General features: G+C 54.2%; 5 protein-coding genes across 5 annotated transcripts; 2 read left to right on the top strand and 3 right to left on the bottom strand.

Moving 5' to 3' along the window:
- Positions 1–2,867: 2,867 nt before the first annotated feature.
- Positions 2,868–3,929, bottom strand: GUITHDRAFT_136404 (hypothetical protein; the record flags this gene model as incomplete). Its single annotated transcript, XM_005835638.1, has 2 exons — positions 2,868–3,032; positions 3,252–3,929. 2 exons carry the CDS (start codon positions 3,927–3,929, stop codon positions 2,868–2,870), a joined length of 843 nt encoding a protein of 280 aa, XP_005835695.1.
- A 1,509-nt stretch (positions 3,930–5,438) lies between these two features.
- On the bottom strand, positions 5,439–13,937 carry GUITHDRAFT_68372 (hypothetical protein; the record flags this gene model as incomplete). The annotated part of the gene is made up of 6 exons (XM_005835637.1): positions 5,439–5,646; positions 7,072–7,343; positions 8,598–8,918; positions 10,449–10,539; positions 11,965–12,160; positions 13,688–13,937. Coding segments are annotated over 6 exons (1,338 nt in total), but the record flags the coding sequence as incomplete, so codon positions are not given.
- A 2,332-nt stretch (positions 13,938–16,269) lies between these two features.
- GUITHDRAFT_151668 (hypothetical protein) lies at positions 16,270–16,755 on the top strand (the record flags this gene model as incomplete). Its single annotated transcript, XM_005835636.1, has 1 exon — positions 16,270–16,755. One exon carries the CDS (start codon positions 16,273–16,275, stop codon positions 16,522–16,524), a length of 252 nt encoding a protein of 83 aa, XP_005835693.1. The 3' UTR covers positions 16,525–16,755.
- Positions 16,756–17,028: 273 nt separating this feature from the next.
- GUITHDRAFT_162287 (hypothetical protein) lies at positions 17,029–19,135 on the bottom strand. Its single transcript, XM_005835635.1, has 12 exons — positions 19,026–19,135; positions 18,554–18,600; positions 18,398–18,500; positions 18,268–18,343; positions 18,180–18,216; positions 18,049–18,130; positions 17,888–17,978; positions 17,778–17,839; positions 17,645–17,719; positions 17,545–17,554; positions 17,275–17,495; positions 17,029–17,221 (listed from the first exon to the last, which is right to left on the bottom strand). The coding sequence occupies exons 1-12, from the start codon at positions 19,125–19,127 to the stop codon at positions 17,072–17,074; spliced, it is 1,056 nt and encodes a 351-aa protein (XP_005835692.1). The 5' UTR covers positions 19,128–19,135; the 3' UTR covers positions 17,029–17,071.
- A 735-nt stretch (positions 19,136–19,870) lies between these two features.
- Positions 19,871–20,619, top strand: GUITHDRAFT_93533 (hypothetical protein). The gene is made up of 3 exons (XM_005835634.1): positions 19,871–20,090; positions 20,156–20,257; positions 20,321–20,619. The coding sequence occupies exons 1-3, from the start codon at positions 20,037–20,039 to the stop codon at positions 20,405–20,407; spliced, it is 243 nt and encodes an 80-aa protein (XP_005835691.1). The 5' UTR covers positions 19,871–20,036; the 3' UTR covers positions 20,408–20,619.
- Positions 20,620–20,851: the final 232 nt, after the last annotated feature.

The raw sequence follows: 20,851 nt of genomic DNA, 5'->3' as shown, positions 1-20,851 counted from the left end.
TGAACCTTCTTCTCAAGAATGTCCTCAGCACTGTTTTTGAATCAACTGGTGCCAAATGCAAGTCATGTTTCTTGAAGTGATCTGCTCTGACATGGTTGTCGACTAGCAGGAGAGACGGAAAACGATTGAAACATTCGAGCGCGTCCACCTTCCCTTCTTCTATGGGATTTCCAAACATGGTGAGCACTCGCATTAGTTTTGCTCTCTCAAAGCTCTGGACATCTGGTAACTTTCTTACGAGGTTGTTGTGCAAAAATAAAACGCTCAATCTCGGGAAAAATGAGTTGCTGTGATTACCAGCACAAAATTGCACCATGTTCGAGCTAAGGTCAAGAAGCCTCAGATTTGGCAAGGAAGCCAGAGGCTCTATGAAATGAATTTTGTTGTCAGACATGAAGGCCATTGTGAGGTTGGAGAAAGCTAGAAAACTTTCGCAGCTCTGCAGCATAGCACCGCAAATGCGAATGCAAGAGGGCATTTCTTCAGCCTCTTCCTGCACATGGCTTCTTTTCGGATGAGGGATGCTCTCGTGTCTGCCTCCTTCATCGTGCGAGGACTTTCTGGTCCTTGCCGACGAGTCCAAGACCTGGGAAGTTTCGCCCATGTCAATCTTCAACCGTCCCTCGTGCAAAATCTCATCGTACAGCCACCTGTCATGCTCAAGTCGAGCACACAACCTGTCTTCTTGTCTTGCTTCGTTTTGTCGACATTGCTATCAGTTATGCGTTGTGGGGCTGACGCTTCCACCGTCCGTGAGCCTCTGCCTGTCCTAAAGAGATGATGCAACTTGCATCAGGCTGGCTTACTTCGTCTACTCTCACAAAACCGCTGCATGCTTCTCTCAGCCGCCTCTGTTGCTCTCGGCCTTGCCTGGCCATGCCAGGGGCACACCAACACCAGGCAGTATTCCGTTGTTACCAGCAGTTGTCAGATCTTACCCCCCGGTCCTTGGACCCTCTAAACCAGCCCCTACCACCCCAGGGCTTACCACAAGGCCTGGTGGTGTGTCGGGCAGTCACTCGGAGCTCTTGGCGCTTTTATAACATCAGGCAGCTGATGAGGGACAAGCAATCAATCTTGATTATAGTCGAGATATAAGTCGTCGTCTGGTTTCTTCACTTGTGCTCCCTCAAAGTTTCAGGGCCTGATAGATGTATGACATGTGAGGGCTTGTGCCCGTGCCGTCTCTTGCTTCTCTTCCTGGTCCTCTTGAAAGTCGTCTCTTGTCGTCTCTTGCTGTGAACAACGAGGTTTACCACTGACATTTCAATTGCCTTCTGTCAGGGTGGACGGACACACAGAAGCTGGAGGGTCAGAAAGAAGCATCTTCACAGCAATGCTGACTCCTTTTCGCACATCACCGTATGCAATTATTGGACTTTGATCTGAACGATCACCTTTCATCTTCATGAAGAACATATCAATTGCCTTGTGTTTGGGGATATAATTATCAATTTTCAGGCGTGCAAACTTGTTTTGACAACAATGTCCAAACAAGATCTTGCTTAGTCTCACCACGGTGTCGATGTATCATTCATAGTGATCCAGCCGATACGTTTTTGCTGACACTCGTGCCATGTCGTTTGATTCTTCTGTTATGCCTTGTCTCCATTTTTCTAACTTGGCCCTTATTCTGAGTAATATGAGACTCATAATAGTACTGTCTGCGAGTATATCGATATTGTTTTGGTTTTTCTTGACCATGTATTTGCTCGATACCACATATCAGTACCGTTGTGTATTCTCTTCTTGAACGTCACACAGAGTGCGACCCCGTCAGTCTGTATGCTATCAACTGTCCCTTTCTTTCTGAAAATTTGGTTGTAACTTCAGCACTGACAAAAACGCTTGTGCTTTTAGACAAGACTGATCCATGATGTGAAACAAACCCAAAATGTCTACGAGGTCAGATTGTTTGCGTATGGGAAAATCATCACAACTTGTCATGGACTCCTGGTCCAATCGTATAGAACATATAGTTTTGGAAGTTTGTTGCACAGAATAGTACAGTACTTGAACATCTTGAGAGAGTGTGATAGAGAGAGTGTGATAGAGAGAGTGTGATAGAGAGAGGATGTTCGCAGACAGTACTATTATGAGTCTCATATTACTCAGAATAAGGGCCAAGTTAGAAAAATGGAGACAAGGCATAACAGAAGAATCAAACGACATGGCACGAGTGTCAGCAAAAACGTATCGGCTGGATCACTATGAATGATACATCGACACCGTGGTGAGACTAAGCAAGATCTTGTTTGGACATTGTTGTCAAAACAAGTTTGCACGCCTGAAAATTGATAATTATATCCCCAAACACAAGGCAATTGATATGTTCTTCATGAAGATGAAAGGTGATCGTTCAGATCAAAGTCCAATAATTGCATACGGTGATTCATCAATTGGTTGTACTGGACATGGAGAGAAATCAGTACCTGTAAAATGGATCAAAAGGCGATGTCAGAATTTCTTCGAGTTGAAGGAAGTTGACGAATTCAGAACAACAAAATATTGCAATCAATGTCATCAAGAATTGTATGATTTGGAACGCAAACAAATCAAAAAGAATCAGTGGTGCGGGGTTTGAAATGGTGCAGATCCACCAATTGTATTCAAAACCGTATCAAGTCTCGTGATATCAATGCTGCTTTGAATATTCTATTGTGCTACATGTCTCTACCAGCGCGACCAGATTTTCTGAAACGGCCTTGAATCACACGTGAGTCTGATTATACGTCAACCTGTTCTTCAAGGCATAGAAAGGATAAGTACGAGTCAGACACAAAACAATATTGGTGCGTGGGTCTTCAATGATCCATAATTTCGACGGAAAACTAAGAATTTTAATCATATGTAATTCAAGCGATTGATCATACTAGGCTCATGTGATCAAAGTGGTCCGGGGGCTCGGGTTGTTGAGCCTGTGAAGTCAGGTGATAGATGCTGTCATTGCAACTTTTGTATTGTTCACTATCATATCTCAGATTCAAAACATCAACTCTTTTGCGCTTGTTCATGTGTTGAGGACAGCAAACCTGCGGCGCGAAAATCAACAAGAGGCGGAGAACAAATGGCTCGGACCTGACAACAAGTCTCCTTGACTTCGCTGATTAAACCAGGGACAGGTCAGAGTTTCTCCCCCACGGGATGAATTCTTTGCTGCTTTCATTGTACTTGAAGCACATGGCATCTCCATCCATCGGTGCACATGCATGTTGATACGCGCACAGCCAGACCTCCGTCTGGCCTCTCACCATCTCGAGTCCTAGCCCTCCCTGGATATACTTGGTGCGATCCCGGATGATTTCGTCCCAAGTCGCGTTCAAATGGCACCGCATCCCTACCGTGTCATCCTCCACCGCCGCTGCCCGCGGATCGAAGGGAATGCTTCCAGCATAGCGTGCGATGTAATCAGTGATTTCCCACGGATAGATGATCCGACCGCTGACTCTCGACAGCAAGATCTTGCAGAAGACAAGGTTCTTTCCCTCCACCTCGACATAATGATGGTAATTGTCGTTGTCTCTCGCCTTCCGGCCATCTACCCAACCCCTCAGCTCAGATCCCCATGCCGATGACTCAATGGTGAACCAGACGTCTCCTATCGTCGGGTCTCCAGCGCCATAGTTGATATTTGCCCAGATCGTTCCGTGCGTCATCGAGGTGTTGTAGGTCAGGAGGTAGTTCACTACCAAGCCCCCCCCGTCAGACCCCGTGTTTCCCTCACAAATGATGCTCACGTTACCTCCTGGCAGGAACAACGCGGTTACGTGTGGGTATGTGTTTGGAAGGCTGACAAAAAGCTCGAAGCCTGCTTCCAAATAATAGGTCCCGTACGAAAGAACTGAGCCCGAGAACAAGGAGTTCGAAAACATGCTCTGAGACACCATAATCTTGTTTCCACCGTCGTACATATCATTGCCACCATCCATGATAGATGACTGGAAAACCGATCCGCCATCGTATGCATAGAAGAAAAATCCTGAAAAACTAGAATTGGCTAGCCCAAAAAGATCCGGAAGCGACGACCTGAAGAAGCGGTGTGATGATAAAGCATCATCAGCATCGCATTCTCTACGAATGTCCAGGAAAATTGGAACAAACCATGAAAGATGTGAAAAATGACGAACCCATCGACAGTCTCGACAAGGAGAAGAAAGCAAAACACTCCGCCTCAGTACCTCCTGCCACGCCCCCGTCGACGCCAGCCCGTCGTCGTACGCCAGCCACACTACCTGACCCCTCCCTACCCTCATCACTACCGCCGACGAGTACCACCCGTCGTCGTACATGCTCCTTGCGCCCGGCGGCAGCCCCGACAGTGGCCAGCGTACAGCGTACCAGTACGACAGCGAGCTCGGGCCCCCCTCGAACGCCGTCCCTGCTGCGCTCGCGTTGTTGAGCCGAGCTTCCGACGAAGTCCAAGACAGCGCCGGCCTTGCTATCCCGAAGGCCTGCGCCAGCAGGTCCTGTACCCCGTCGCCCATCGTCACCAGCGTCCCTCCTCTCATCGTGTAGTTGGATATCGCCGCTATGTCCTGCATGTACGACGGGTAGTACCAGTACGACTGCTGCGGCAACACCATGTAAGGGATCGGCTTGCTGCTGTTGACCAGGCCCTCTAGCTCCCCGGCGTCCTGTATCAGTCTGGCCATGTCTGCCGCTAGCGACTCCAGCACGAGCTCCTCGGACATGTACGAGTACGACATGTAGGGGCTGGCGTATACGACTCCCGCGTACTTATTCCAGTCTGCGAAGCTCCTCCCCGCCTCTGTACCCGCGGGGCACCCGCACCCTACAAGCTCCCCGCCGGCTCCTCGCGTCTCGACCATCCCGCCCCAGCACCGACACTCCTCCGACCCGACTCCTGCTCGCGCCCCCGCCGGACACGCTACACAGCTCAGCTTCCCTCCCGACCGGTCTTCGCGGTAGCCTAGCTTGCAGACGCAGCCCGTCGCGTTAGACCCTGTCAGGTTACGTAGAGCAGTAGAGTTACCCGGGCAAGGCCTACAGCTCGAGTCTCCTGCTAGCGAGTACGTCCCCTCGGGACAGGCTACGCAGACTCGCCTGGCCTGGACCGCGACGCTCCCGTACACCCCATGGAAGGACCAAGACTGATACGGGTATGAGTCCAGGAAGAGCCGCTTCAGCCCGGCTCCTCGTCCGCGTGGCAGGTACAGCACGCCCTGAGGGAGGTTCACGTACGTCCCGGAGTCCGACCAGATGTCGAAGACTCCTAGGTCGTCCTCGGCTCGGAGGTAGAAGTCGATCGGTGTGCCCGAGTGAGAGTGACCGAAGCCCTGCAGCCTCCTTGTGTCGATCGACTCTACCAGCTCTGTCTGTAGCCAAGTCCTGCCCCCGGCGTCTCTGAAGCTGATCATGTCGTCGTCCGACGTCGCAGGATACAAGGTCACGTCGATCCCCGTGCTATGCTCCACCGGGCCGTAGTGATTATCCGGACACAGGCATGCCAGCGCCGACCCGTTGACACTCCCTAACCACGTCGTCCCTGCCGAGCATCGGCAGCTGCTAGCGTTGCGGCTTCCCCTCGGGGAGTAGGCGCCCGGCGGACAAGCCTGGCAACCCTTCCCTCCGTTCCTCCGAGCCTCTCCGTAGTAGCCCGCCTTGCACTCGCACTCCTCCACGGACCTCGACCCGATCTCTGACGTCGAGTTCCCTGGACACGCCGTGCAGCTCTGCTCCGACTCGCTCCGGTACGTCCCCGCCCCGCATGACTCGCAGGGGCCCCCGGCCTCCACCGCCCGCCTCAGTACCTCCTGCCACGCCCCCGTCGACGCCAGCCCGTCGTCGTACGCCAGCCACACTACCTGACCCCTCCCTACCCTCATCACTACCGCCGACGAGTACCACCCGTCGTCGTACATGCTCCTTGCGCCCGGCGGCAGCCCCGACAGTGGCCAGCGTACAGCGTACCAGTACGACAGCGAGCTCGGGCCCCCCTCGAACGCCGTCCCTGCTGCGCTCGCGTTGTTGAGCCGAGCTTCCGACGAAGTCCAAGACAGCGCCGGCCTTGCTATCCCGAAGGCCTGCGCCAGCAGGTCCTGTACCCCGTCGCCCATCGTCACCAGCGTCCCTCCTCTCATCGTGTAGTTGGATATCGCCGCTATGTCCTGCATGTACGACGGGTAGTACCAGTACGACTGCTGCGGCAACACCATGTAAGGGATCGGCTTGCTGCTGTTGACCAGGCCCTCTAGCTCCCCGGCGTCCTGTATCAGTCTGGCCATGTCTGCCGCTAGCGACTCCAGCACGAGCTCCTCGGACATGTACGAGTACGACATGTAGGGGCTGGCGTATACGACTCCCGCGTACTTATTCCAGTCTGCGAAGCTCCTCCCCGCCTCTGTACCCGCGGGGCACCCGCACCCTACAAGCTCCCCGCCGGCTCCTCGCGTCTCGACCATCCCGCCCCAGCACCGACACTCCTCCGACCCGACTCCTGCTCGCGCCCCCGCCGGACACGCTACACAGCTCAGCTTCCCTCCCGACCGGTCTTCGCGGTAGCCTAGCTTGCAGACGCAGCCCGTCGCGTTAGACCCTGTCAGGTTACGTAGAGCAGTAGAGTTACCCGGGCAAGGCCTACAGCTCGAGTCTCCTGCTAGCGAGTACGTCCCCTCGGGACAGGCTACGCAGACTCGCCTGGCCTGGACCGCGACGCTCCCGTACACCCCATGGAAGGACCAAGACTGATACGGGTATGAGTCCAGGAAGAGCCGCTTCAGCCCGGCTCCTCGTCCGCGTGGCAGGTACAGCACGCCCTGAGGGAGGTTCACGTACGTCCCGGAGTCCGACCAGATGTCGAAGACTCCTAGGTCGTCCTCGGCTCGGAGGTAGAAGTCGATCGGTGTGCCCGAGTGAGAGTGACCGAAGCCCTGCAGCCTCCTTGTGTCGATCGACTCTACCAGCTCTGTCTGTAGCCAAGTCCTGCCCCCGGCGTCTCTGAAGCTGATCATGTCGTCGTCCGACGTCGCAGGATACAAGGTCACGTCGATCCCCGTGCTATGCTCCACCGGGCCGTAGTGATTATCCGGACACAGGCATGCCAGCGCCGACCCGTTGACACTCCCTAACCACGTCGTCCCTGCCGAGCATCGGCAGCTGCTAGCGTTGCGGCTTCCCCTCGGGGAGTAGGCGCCCGGCGGACAAGCCTGGCAACCCTTCCCTCCGTTCCTCCGAGCCTCTCCGTAGTAGCCCGCCTTGCACTCGCACTCCTCCACGGACCTCGACCCGATCTCTGACGTCGAGTTCCCTGGACACGCCGTGCAGCTCTGCTCCGACTCGCTCCGGTACGTCCCCGCCCCGCATGACTCGCAGGGGCCCCCGGCCTCCACCGCCCGCCTCAGTACCTCCTGCCACGCCCCCGTCGACGCCAGCCCGTCGTCGTACGCCAGCCACACTACCTGACCCCTCCCTACCCTCATCACTACCGCCGACGAGTACCACCCGTCGTCGTACATGCTCCTTGCGCCCGGCGGCAGCCCCGACAGTGGCCAGCGTACAGCGTACCAGTACGACAGCGAGCTCGGGCCCCCCTCGAACGCCGTCCCTGCTGCGCTCGCGTTGTTGAGCCGAGCTTCCGACGAAGTCCAAGACAGCGCCGGCCTTGCTATCCCGAAGGCCTGCGCCAGCAGGTCCTGTACCCCGTCGCCCATCGTCACCAGCGTCCCTCCTCTCATCGTGTAGTTGGATATCGCCGCTATGTCCTGCATGTACGACGGGTAGTACCAGTACGACTGCTGCGGCAACACCATGTAAGGGATCGGCTTGCTGCTGTTGACCAGGCCCTCTAGCTCCCCGGCGTCCTGTATCAGTCTGGCCATGTCTGCCGCTAGCGACTCCAGCACGAGCTCCTCGGACATGTACGAGTACGACATGTAGGGGCTGGCGTATACGACTCCCGCGTACTTATTCCAGTCTGCGAAGCTCCTCCCCGCCTCTGTACCCGCGGGGCACCCGCACCCTACAAGCTCCCCGCCGGCTCCTCGCGTCTCGACCATCCCGCCCCAGCACCGACACTCCTCCGACCCGACTCCTGCTCGCGCCCCCGCCGGACACGCTACACAGCTCAGCTTCCCTCCCGACCGGTCTTCGCGGTAGCCTAGCTTGCAGACGCAGCCCGTCGCGTTAGACCCTGTCAGGTTACGTAGAGCAGTAGAGTTACCCGGGCAAGGCCTACAGCTCGAGTCTCCTGCTAGCGAGTACGTCCCCTCGGGACAGGCTACGCAGACTCGCCTGGCCTGGACCGCGACGCTCCCGTACACCCCATGGAAGGACAAATACTGATACGGGTATGAGTCCAGGAAGAGCCGCTTCAGCCCGGCTCCTCGTCCGCGTGGCAGGTACAGCACGCCCTGAGGGAGGTTCACGTACGTCCCGGAGTCCGACCAGATGTCGAAGACTCCTAGGTCGTCCTCGGCTCGGAGGTAGAAGTCGATCGGTGTGCCCGAGTGAGAGTGACCGAAGCCCTGCAGCCTCCTTGTGTCGATCGACTCTACCAGCTCTGTCTGTAGCCAAGTCCTGCCCCCGGCGTCTCTGAAGCTGATCATGTCGTCGTCCGACGTCGCAGGATACAAGGTCACGTCGATCCCCGTGCTATGCTCCACCGGGCCGTAATGATTATCCGGACACAGGCATGCCAGCGCCGACCCGTTGACACTCCCTAACCACGTCGTCCCTGCCGAGCATCGGCAGCTGCTAGCGTTGCGGCTTCCCCTCGGGGAGTAGGCGCCCGGAGGACAAGCCTGGCAACCCTTCCCTCCGTTCCTCCGAGCCTCTCCGTAGTACCCCGCCTTGCACTCGCACTCCTCCATGGACCTCGACCCGATCTCTGACGTCGAGTTCCCTGGACACGCCGTGCAGCTCTGCTCCGACTCGCTCCGGTACGTCCCTGCCCCGCATGACTCGCAGGGGCCCCCGGCCTCCACCGCCCGCCTCAGTACCTCCTGCCACGCCCCCGTCGACGCCAGCCCGTCGTCGTACGCCAGCCACACTACCTGACCCCTCCCTACCCTCATCACTACCGCCGACGAGTACCACCCGTCGTCGTACATGCTCCTTGCGCCCGGCGGCAGCCCCGACAGTGGCCAGCGTACAGCGTTCCAGTACGACAGCGAGCTCGGGCCCCCCTCGAACGCCGTCCCTGCTGCGCTCGCGTTGTTGAGCCGAGCTTCCGACGAAGTCCAAGACAGCGCCGGCCTTGCTATCCCGAAGGCCTGCGCCAGCAGGTCCTGTACCCCGTCGCCCATCGTCACCAGCGTCCCTCCTCTCATCGTGTAGTTGGATATCGCCGCTATGTCCTGCATGTACGACGGGTAGTACCAGTACGACTGCTGCGGCAACACCATGTAAGGGATCGGCTTGCTGCTGTTGACCAGGCCCTCTAGCTCCCCGGCGTCCTGTATCAGTCTGGCCATGTCTGCCGCTAGCGACTCCAGCACGAGCTCCTCGGACATGTACGAGTACGACATGTAGGGGCTGGCGTATACGACTCCCGCGTACTTATTCCAGTCTGCGAAGCTCCTCCCCGCCTCTGTACCCGCGGGGCACCCGCACCCTACAAGCTCCCCGCCGGCTCCTCGCGACTCGACCATCCCGCCCCAGCACCGACACTCCTCCGACCCGACTCCTGCTCGCGCCCCCGCCGGACACGCTACACAGCTCAGCTTCCCTCCCGACCGGTCTTCGCGGTAGCCTAGCTTGCAGACGCAGCCCGTCGCGTTAGACCCTGCCCACGCCGGAATCGTTGTTGTGTTTGTTGGGCAGATGCTACAATGTTTGTCGCCAGGGAAAGAATATGATCCCTCTTCGCAAGGGCTGCACATTTCAGACATTCTCAGGTTTAAAATGCCTTGAACTCTATGGAATGTGTCAGTTTGTGGTGGGTAACTTTCCATTTGAATTCGCTTTACATTCCATCTCCATTCATTAGCGTTTATCAGTTCAATTTCAATCTGAGGGATTTTGGTCCACGTGATTGTTTTGTTCCATACCAGGTGTCTCCCAGACCTGTCATAGACTACCAGTGAAATGGAAACCGGAAGAAGTGAATGTGAATGGGCAATGCCGGACAAGGATGTAGTTGAAATTGAACGCAGGATTTGATCTGTCGATGGTTGATTAAGATCAAAGACAATGATGTTCCCATCAGCCTTGTCTGGATAAATAGATAACTCCCGAAAATGCTCATTTCCCCCACCATATCTGGATTCAACAAATCCTCGTGGACAGTCACATTTCAAAGATCCATTGCCACTCCTTGAAGGAACAAAACCAGAAACACATGTACAACTTTCCATCCCAATTCCACCAACTAACGAATCCGAGCCCAACGGACAGGCTATGCAGCCTTGAAACGTGACAAGATCCATATAGTATCCAGAAGCACACAAACAATCCGAAAGAGATAAAAGCCCTGATCGATTACTCAAGACAGAATTACTAGGACAAGCCTGGCAACCCTTCCCTCCGTTCCTCCGAGCCTCTCCGTAGTACCCCGCCTTGCACTCGCACTCCTCCATGGACCTCGACCCGATCTCTGACGTCGAGTTCCCTGGACACGCCGTGCAGCTCTGCTCCGACTCGCTCCGGTACGTCCCTGCCCCGCATGACTCGCAGGGGCCCCCGGCCTCCACCGCCCGCCTCAGTACCTCCTGCCACGCCCCCGTCGACGCCAGCCCGTCGTCGTACGCCAGCCACACTACCTGACCCCTCCCTACCCTCATCACTACCGCCGACGAGTACCACCCGTCGTCGTACATGCTCCTTGCGCCCGGCGGCAGCCCCGACAGTGGCCAGCGTACAGCGTACCAGTACGACAGCGAGCTCGGGCCCCCCTCGAACGCCGTCCCTGCTGCGCTCGCGTTGTTGAGCCGAGCTTCCGACGAAGTCCAAGACAGCGCCGGCCTTGCTATCCCGAAGGCCTGCGCCAGCAGGTCCTGCACTCCGTCGCCCATCGTCACCAGCGTCCCTCCTCTCATCGTGTAGTTGGATATCGCCGCTATGTCCTGCATGTACGACGGGTAGTACCAGTACGACTGCTGCGGCAACACCATGTAAGGGATCGGCTTGCTGCTGTTGACCAGGCCCTCTAGCTCCCCGGCGTCCTGTATCAGTCTGGCCATGTCTGCCGCTAGCGACTCCAGCACGAGCTCCTCGGACATGTACGAGTACGACATGTAGGGGCTGGCGTATACGACTCCCGCGTACTTATTCCAGTCTGCGAAGCTCCTCCCCGCCTCTGTACCCGCGGGGCACCCGCACCCTACAAGCTCCCCGCCGGCTCCTCGCGTCTCGACCATCCCGCCCCAGCACCGACACTCCTCCGACCCGACTCCTGCTCGCGCCCCCGCCGGACACGCTACACAGCTCAGCTTCCCTCCCGACCGGTCTTCGCGGTAGCCTAGCTTGCAGACGCAGCCCGTCGCGTTAGACCCTGTCAGGTTACGTAGAGCAGTAGAGTTACCCGGGCAAGGCCTACAGCTCGAGTCTCCTGCTAGCGAGTACGTCCCCTCGGGACAGGCTACGCAGACTCGCCTGGCCTGGACCGCGACGCTCCCGTACACCCCATGGAAGGACCAAGACTGATACGGGTATGAGTCCAGGAAGAGCCGCTTCAGCCCGGCTCCTCGTCCGCGTGGCAGGTACAGCACGCCCTGAGGGAGGTTCACGTACGTCCCGGAGTCCGACCAGATGTCGAAGACTCCTAGGTCGTCCTCGGCTCGGAGGTAGAAGTCGATCGGTGTGCCCGAGTGAGAGTGACCGAAGCCCTGCAGCCTCCTTGTGTCGATCGACTCTACCAGCTCTGTCTGTAGCCAAGTCCTGCCCCCGGCGTCTCTGAAGCTGATCATGTTGTCGTCCGACGTCGCAGGATACAAGGTCACGTCGATCCCCGTGCTATGCTCCACCGGGCCGTAATGATTATCCGGACACAGGCATGCCAGCGCCGACCCGTTGACACTCCCTAACCACGTCGTCCCTGCCGAGCATCGGCAGCTGCTAGCGTTGCGGCTTCCCCTCGGGGAGTAGGCGCCCGGCGGACAAGCCTGGCAACCCTTCCCTCCGTTCCTCCGAGCCTCTCCGTAGTACCCCGCCTTGCACTCGCACTCCTCCATGGACCTCGACCCGATCTCTGACGTCGAGTTCCCTGGACACGCCGTGCAGCTCTGCTCCGACTCGCTCCGGTACGTCCCTGCCCCGCATGACTCGCAGGGGCCCCCGGCCTCCACCGCCCGCCTCAGTACCTCCTGCCACGCCCCCGTCGACGCCAGCCCGTCGTCGTACGCCAGCCACACTACCTGACCCCTCCCTACCCTCATCACTACCGCCGACGAGTACCACCCGTCGTCGTACATGCTCCTTGCGCCCGGCGGCAGCCCCGACAGTGGCCAGCGTACAGCGTACCAGTACGACAGCGAGCTCGGGCCCCCCTCGAACGCCGTCCCTGCTGCGCTCGCGTTGTTGAGCCGAGCTTCCGACGAAGTCCAAGACAGCGCCGGCCTTGCTATCCCGAAGGCCTGCGCCAGCAGGTCCTGTACCCCGTCGCCCATCGTCACCAGCGTCCCTCCTCTCATCGTGTAGTTGGATATCGCCGCTATGTCCTGCATGTACGACGGGTAGTACCAGTACGACTGCTGCGGCAACACCATGTAAGGGATCGGCTTGCTGCTGTTGACCAGGCCCTCTAGCTCCCCGGCGTCCTGTATCAGTCTGGCCATGTCTGCCGCTAGCGACTCCAGCACGAGCTCCTCGGACATGTACGAGTACGACATGTAGGGGCTGGCGTATACGACTCCCGCGTACTTATTCCAGTCTGCGAAGCTCCTCCCCGCCTCTGTACCCGCGGGGCACCCGCACCCTACAAGCTCCCCGCCGGCTCCTCGCGTCTCGACCATCCCGCCCCAGCACCGACACTCCTCCGACCCGACTCCTGCTCGCGCCCCCGCCGGACACGCTACACAGCTCAGCTTCCCTCCCGACCGGTCTTCGCGGTAGCCTAGCTTGCAGACGCAGCCCGTCGCGTTAGACCCTGTCAGGTTACGTAGAGCAGTAGAGTTACCCGGGCAAGGCCTACAGCTCGAGTCTCCTGCTAGCGAGTACGTCCCCTCGGGACAGGCTACGCAGACTCGCCTGGCCTGGACCGCGACGCTCCCGTACACCCCATGGAAGGACCAAGACTGATACGGGTATGAGTCCAGGAAGAGCCGCTTCAGCCCGGCTCCTCGTCCGCGTGGCAGGTACAGCACGCCCTGAGGGAGGTTCACGTACGTCCCGGAGTCCGACCAGATGTCGAAGACTCCTAGGTCGTCCTCGGCTCGGAGGTAGAAGTTTGTTCCGTACATTGCTGATCCAGTTGCCGTCAGTTTAGTTGTTATGATTCTTGTTGCGGCTATTATCATTGCTGGATGGGATCTTTGTATTAATTCGATCGCGTTTCCAGAGCTTGACTGTGGCTCGTATGTCAACTCCACTGCTTCTTTGTTTGTTTCTTGGTTATGGAAATAATTTCTTGGACACACACATTGACTCGACTGATTAGTATATGTTTGCATCTCCATGATCTTTAGACACATACATTCTCCAATGCTTTTGCTGCCTGGCATCGAGAAAAGTCCACGAGGGCAGGGTGTACAGCTGCCGTTCGCAACGAGATCGCCATAGAAGTAGCTATCACATTGGCATGCACCGATCGTCAATGTATCATTACCAAAGTATGAAGAATTTCCGGGGCATGGCTGGCAAGAAGAACCAGGTAGAAGCAAGTCTCCAAAATATCCGGGTTCGCAGAAGCAATAAGCGACGTCATCAGGGGCTCTTGGATCTGCCTTCCTTGCGTGATCTGGACAATCCCAAGTCGCGGACACAAGCGCCGGAATGAGGACCCAAACCGCAAGAAAGAATCTTGATCGCCATAAGCTCAACATCTTGGTTGCATACAACCTGTGAAAAACTGTCAAAGAGGTATTTTCCTGTCATTGCAATTCTGCAAAGCGGAGTTTTGTGTCACAGTACTCCCAAGTTTGTGTAAGATCATGGGCTTGCAACCTTCTATCACATCGAAAAGAATAAAATTGTCTCAGAAATAGAAAAGTTGTGACACTCATGAATTCGACGTCATTCTCATATGTCCAGCGATAAACAAAAATGAACACACAAGTAAAAAGGAAGAAACACTACGACCACGTCGATAAAAATAAAGAGAAGATCATGACAGATCGCAAACTTGTAGCGAAGGTAGATGATCTATCGTCTTAGTTTGGGTTCAAAATGCCCTACGTCTTCAAACGAAAAGACTAGTTTGTTGTTGAGTTACTAAAAATCTAGCGCCAAAATAGGCCACAAATGAAGTATAAACAATGCTGGTGGCGTGTTGAATTGATGCAACACGACTGTAACTATCTATTGTGACATAAATTTGGACAGAGGTTCATATCAGAACGAATGCACAACCAAGTCTCACGATGACTAGTCTACACTCCTGCACTACATTGCCATGCTGGCAAAAATCTCTCACCGCCAGATTGGTCCCCAACAGAAAGCCACCACTACCTCCTCTCCGAGCAACTCTCAAAACAGGATCAAGCAGTACATCTCTGACTCCCTAGATGGCCCATTTGTTAAGTGGGATACGGTCAGAAACTCCATAGCTCACACCCTTAGCTATCAATTTCAAATTTACTGCTCAGCACGTCTCACCCACCCTGAGGAACATTTCGTGTACAAGACCAACCCCTGTTTCTCCCTACATTTTCCATTCATCAGCAGGGGTGGGTAGGTTCAGGTGGGTTGGGCCTTTAAAAAGAAAAAATTAGTCACTTTTTAGCTGAACGGTCCAAACACTTTTAGCTGAGTGAAGGTCTACTACCGGTCCTTCAACCACACTTTTGCTTGGCAAGTTGACCACCGGTGACCTCAGCCCCGAACTAAAAGACAAAGTTGCCGCGGCGGGGCTCAAGGCCCAAGAAGTTCCGGCACTGGGCCGCGGTCACACGCGGACAGAGTGCGGCACCGTCTGTGACTGCTAACAACTTTGACTGCACGAGTCACACTGAGCCTCGGAGCGCGGAGTCCTGGGCCACTTTAAGTGGTCAGTTGGCCGGCCGTGGGTGAGGCCACCGCCGCGGCGCCGGCCGGCCGCGGTCGGAGCCCCCTCAGTTGGAAGTTTGGGCCGCCGGGCCCGGGGCCTGCGCGGCCGCCCGGGCCGCTGACTCGGAAGCCGCCTAAATGTAAATACTCAATTATAAGATCAAAATATTTTTATTCCTGCTTGATGAACTTTTTACTCAAAGCTTCTTTTGTTTTAATAACAATCTTATCTTATAATGTTGTTGTGTTGGACTTAGGTAGAAAGCTGTTGCGTTTTAGAGGTTTTATAGTTTTTAACTGTTTATATCCACTAATTGATTTTATCTTGTACTTGCATACATTTGACTACCATCTAAATTTGTACCAGCAATTCAAAAATATTTTTCAAGGATCGCCTAGCTCGTGTCTGACCCCGCACCTCCTTGTGGGGATGGGGAGCTATGAACCACCCCATTCTCATTCAAAAGCCACTCAATGACCCGTAGTATGTGGATTACCTGTGGGGTGGTATGCTACCCTAGGAATAAAAAGTCCTCGTCACCCTTGGCCGTTCTCTTATTGCCTACCCCTACCCTCCGTTTTTCTCTGGGGAGTACGAGGGCGGGTCGCCTCTTTTATTATTACTCAAGATATCTCAGTTGAGGAGAGGCGATCGCTGGTAGGGTATTTTGACACTGGAATGCAGGGGTGGATTTCACCTGCATTCGGGTGAACAATCATTTGTAGGAAGGGGTGGGGTGAGGGCCAATCCTCCCATAGAGAGGATAGGGTGGGGTGCTTTATCTTTACAGGGTTCTACAACAGGGTGGGTCATTTGAATAGGCGAAGATGTGGTCTGTTTTAAAAGGGTGATTTGAGATTTCCCTGTGTGTGGGTGGTCACATTCGGCCGGGCCATTGAAGGGTGGGGTCCTGTCACGAGGGTTTGCAGGATTTTGAAGTTGGGGAGTGAGGGTTCGGAGATAACACGTGAGGGTGGGGTGTTCACCACGGTAGAGAGAGGGTAGGGGTACAGCGACCGACTGCATGTGCTGTACTTGCTAAAGTGGTGCATTTTTCAGGAACGTGAGGGTGGGGTAAGAAGATGGGTCCTTTAACGAGGATGGGGTGGGGGTACTTCTTCGGGTATATAAAGGGTGGGTGCGAGTGACATTCATAAAGAAGTTTTGTGGTCATGGCAGTATGGAGCAATAGCGCGAAACAGATTCTTTCGACGGCTTGCTGGTCGTTTGCTGCGGGCTTCCTGCTTGAAAGGAGCCAGGGAAAGCTTCCTCTTGTACCCAAGGAGTGGACTTCATGGGCGAAGGATGACAACAGTTATGCGACGACCATGAGGATATGCTACCAAGGGCACGAGCTTGCGGCCGGTAAGGTGGTGGTAGGCAAGGAGGTGCTGCCGCCTGTCCGTCGCCCTTCTTCTTCATGAATGTCAAGAATTTCCTCAGAAATTCATGGAGGATTATTCTTTATTGTGGTTGAGGCGTTGTTTTTAACCCATCGAACTGGTTTGGAGCATTTCCCCGTATGCATCGGCAGTTGAGATTTTTCTCGTCAGTCCCTCCGATCGTACTGCGATCTAGACGATCAGTTTTGTATTTTGTTTCCAGTACTTTTGTTGACGTGAATGTACACGAACTAAATAAATTGTATTTTGATTACTGGAATGGCCCCATGCGTATCCGCGAACTACGTTGGGTGGTTGATGTGTATGTTTGAGTCATTCTTTCATCCTGTCTGTATGTGTTCTTCTTCTATTTGACCAGGAAAGCAGACAAAAGCCTATTGAGCATGAGCAGTGTAAGACTTTCACACCATCGTTTTTGGGAAGTTGGAAGGAACATTCAAAACGGACAATCTTAGAAGGCTAAGTATATGATGGTGATGTCAGGAAGCAGGGAAAGGTGTGCAGCATTCGATCATATTGCAATATACGACAATCTCTTGCACTCATTCACTCACGTAACATGAGAAGATTATGCAAATCTTCCGAAGGTGTTGGCTCTACCATTGCGCTTTCCTCCAAGACCACCGCCCATGCCGCCCATGCCGCCCATGCCGCCCATGCCGCCCATGCCGCCCATGCCGCCCATGCCGCCCATGCCAGGCAAACCTGCCTTGCCCAACTGAAGATAAAGGTTAAGGAAGCATTGAAACGCCATAGGAGTGAAGTAATCACCTCCTTGAGCTGATCTAGCAAGGTGTCAGGGTCCATCTGACTGAACTGCTTGAGCATGTCCGGATCAATCATTCCTCGCAGCTGCTCAAGGTCCTTGTCGCTGATTTGAGACATGACTTGTTGCGCCGTCTGAGCGAGAGCTTGCATGTTCACAATCTGCTGCATGGCGGTGAGGAAATCCTTCTCGAACTCCTTGCGTGTAACGATTCCATCCTTGTCACCTAAGCAATCATTCAACACCGAAAAGAAACGGCAATTATATGAGATCACCGTCCATGGCCTGTTCCATCAGTAAACGAAGCAATAATTGATTGCGAGAAATTCAATCATCATGGCGACAGGCCACACCCATTGAATTTCAAAAACATACCTCGAAAATGTCATCAGCCATCTTGTCACTCCTTGCAAGAAGCTCGACAAGAACTCCGGACATGGTCTTAGTGACCTGCAGATTGAGGACTTCAACCTTCCGTGCAACCAGACCGAAAAAGGCAAAACGTGACCTGTGGGAGATATCCCTTCATGCCCTCCTCCATCTGAGCGAGCAAGGCAGGGTTGGCATCTCCTGCTCAAGGCTTTATGGGAGACATTAGACGAATAGAAAGACATCCACCTCCTTGCATCATAGCACCAAGCTTCATTCCAGCGTTCATGGACTGCTTGGCAAGGAGGGGCATATGGCGCTGACAGGCGATGAGGAACTCCTGAAATGCAACCATTCACGATCAGGACACGAAATACCAAGGAGACGAGGAGACGAGAGCTGTAGAGTACCTTGATCATGGCTCTGGCAATCTCTGGGTCAACACCAGGAGCCTTGGGAGACACAAACTGGTCGTAGATTTGTGAGATGTACCTGATGGATGATGATCAGCAGGGAGCATAGTTTCTTGTTCAAAACTCACGGATTCATCCTGTCTTGGGAATCCTTCTGATACTTTTCTGATTTTCAAATATAAGCGTGACAATCTCATAACGCACGGACAAGGGCACCTGCCAACTTCTGGATCTGCTTGTAATCTCCACTCGTTCCTGCATTCTTAGCAGCTTCCATCAATCCTGTCATGTCCTGCCATCAAAATGATCGGAATACAGCTAAAAGGAACCAAAAGAGATTGGCAACCTGTGCCCCAGCAAAGAATTCAGGAACGAACTGCTCAAAAATTTCGGAGTATTCTCCTGTTCCGGCAGGACCATGAACAGTGCAGACACCGTTCGCACAAGTCCTACCAAGATATGTGGTCAATAAGATATCATTCGGGAAATCAATAATAAGCACCCAGCCATGGAATTGTCCTCGAGGAATTCATCAAGCTTGCCGAGAGTCTACACCAAGGTATTTAACGTCAAACAGATATCACAGGCTCAAATCGAAGACTACAATAGCACAACGACGTTTTTGACATTGTGTGAAAGAATGTCATATCTGGCTAGGCTTCACTCCACTCTTTCATACCTAAGGCATGCTCATCATGCTAGTTGCTGTGGCGCGACGAAACGTGTCGGCCCCCATTACAGCTCCAACACAGGAAGCTCTTCTCTCTTGTTTGGTACTGCCCTAACTGTCGTTTTCTCTATCTTAACTTCACATATACATCAAATGTTCCTCGCTCACTAGTACTTTTCTATGCTACTGAACTCAAGAACCTTACGACGCCTACATCATGATGTCCGAAATTTCAGTCTGATTATACGATGCAGTTGACATACATCGGCTCCCCTTCTCTTGATGCTTCGGGGTTGTATCTTACCGACTTTGACAGGACAGGCTGAGATGCGATGAACAACATGATCACCATTCCCGTCAGCTTCATCATCGTCGTCGTAGGAATTCTTCCCAAACTCGCGGCCATCGTAGTCCCTCTCGCCTCCAGACACCCACCCTCCCTGGTTCCCTCCTTGGTGTATCCCCGAGAGCCCCCTACCCCCTGCAATGATGACACACCCCCACATTGACTTGATCACCCGTATTTTTACTTACAATTCTCCTTTCACTTTTGCACCCCTACCCCTCATTCGATACCCCTACCCAGGGAATTCGAAGTTCATCTCAGTCCCACCCCTTTGTTTGTCAACCCATACCACGTACTCTCGTGATTCATACCGGTGTTGTGAAACTTATTTAGGGGGGTGGGGTGGGGGGTGGTGGGGTGGGGTCATTCAGGCTGTCTGGCTCGGCCGGGCTTGACAACCCGGAGCCTTGAACTGAGAGTTTCAAGTAGTACAATGAGCGCATTACCCACCCCTGATGACCAAAAACGATGGCGGTAATAAGGAGGGGTGTGATGACGACACTAGCCAGAGACTTCGGAATGGAAGGGGGTACTTCAAATGGGTCCAAAGGTGGGTGTTGTGGTATGGGATAGAGGGTGCGAGGTGGTTGAGTGGCGGTGGGGTACTACCATCCGGGAAGCAAGGTTGATCCCAGATTGAAGAGGTGGGTGATTTGGAAGGGTAGCCAAACAGGGTAGTTTTAGAGGGCCATGGGGGGTACAGAGGATGTTGGGGGTAGTCATTGTTCTGAACAGGGGTGGGGGTGGGGGTGGGGGTGGAGAAAGGTTGTGGGGAAGGGCAAGAGACTTGCGCACGAGGGAGAGCAAGACAAGGCCAGGAGGACAACTTGCAGCAAGACCCTCGCGTTTCTTAAGTCAGACAAACACAGAAGGATCAAGATCCTTCAGGTTGATCTCAAAAGGCGGGCAGTTCTGGAATTCCAACAAGCGTTTATTGACTGTAAAGCCTAGTCAAGGTTTGGCAAGAAGATGGGTGGCAAGGCAAAACCAACGAAGCACACTTCTAAGGAGATTGCAAAGAAGGTGAGACTTGGGGAATCAAAATCGATGTGAGGCATTTCGTTGCTGAATGTTTCATTTGTTCCCAGGTGTTCGAAGCAAATGTGAATCGTGGCGGCGGAGCCGCTGGAAAAGCTGAAAGACAGAATGCAGCATGTGGTTTCAAGTGCTACGTCTGTCTTTGTCAGCAGGTATTGTGATCTAATTGCATAATCTCTTCGATTTGCATGTGTTGTTTTCTGATTTGTGACCAGCCCAGTGAAAAGTCGCTGCAAATCCATTGGGAGGCAAAGCATACAGACAAGGGAGCTCTAGATCTGGAGAAAGCTAGGTGCAAGTGAGAGCGCATTTTTTGATCCCTCCATATGTTAAGATCCCGAGAACATCTTACTTAGGAACTTGATCGTCCTTCAATTCTTCCTTTCGTGGAAGGGAAGAATTTGTTGGTCGGCTTGTCGGGCAGTTGTTTTCTCCTTTATTTTTGTGTCGGTTTCCTTCATTTTGTGCTAATTGCTTTATTGGGAGAACTGCTTGTAAATGTTTTCATCGTGTTCATCAAGGCTCTACATGGTGATGAATGACAACGCATCGCTGATGAAGGGGGTTTCAAGCATCTAAACCGACGTCGATGGAAACAGCTTGATGTGTGAGGCCTCCCACCTGATCACCATAGAGAATGAGCGAAGCAAAGGCACCATCTCATCTTGTTCACTCACGCTAATCCTGTCAACCCCGCTCTTCGCAATCTCTCCAATCGTCTCCATGTTTACCTGCCTGAGCTCAGC

Source organism: Guillardia theta (assembly GCF_000315625.1).
Source record: "Guillardia theta CCMP2712 unplaced genomic scaffold GUITHscaffold_20, whole genome shotgun sequence".
NCBI classification, from domain to species: Eukaryota; class Cryptophyceae; order Pyrenomonadales; family Geminigeraceae; genus Guillardia; species Guillardia theta.
Note: the sequence above shows the minus strand (reverse complement) of the source record. Positions and strands in the feature narration are given on the sequence as shown.

Coding starts and splice junctions, on each gene's coding strand:
- GUITHDRAFT_162287 (XM_005835635.1), bottom strand. CDS start 19,127: ATGGCCGCGAGTTTGGGAAGAATTCCTACGACGACGATGATGAAGCTG. Junction 18,217..18,267: donor GCAGATCCAGAAGTTGGCAG/GTGCCCTTGTCC, acceptor TTTGAAAATCAG/AAAAGTATCAGAAGGATTCC. Junction 17,840..17,887: donor TGGTGCTATGATGCAAGGAG/GTGGATGTCTTT, acceptor AGCCTTGAGCAG/GAGATGCCAACCCTGCCTTG.
- GUITHDRAFT_93533 (XM_005835634.1), top strand. CDS start 20,037: ATGGGTGGCAAGGCAAAACCAACGAAGCACACTTCTAAGGAGATTGCA. Junction 20,091..20,155: donor CTAAGGAGATTGCAAAGAAG/GTGAGACTTGGG, acceptor ATTTGTTCCCAG/GTGTTCGAAGCAAATGTGAA. Junction 20,258..20,320: donor ACGTCTGTCTTTGTCAGCAG/GTATTGTGATCT, acceptor ATTTGTGACCAG/CCCAGTGAAAAGTCGCTGCA.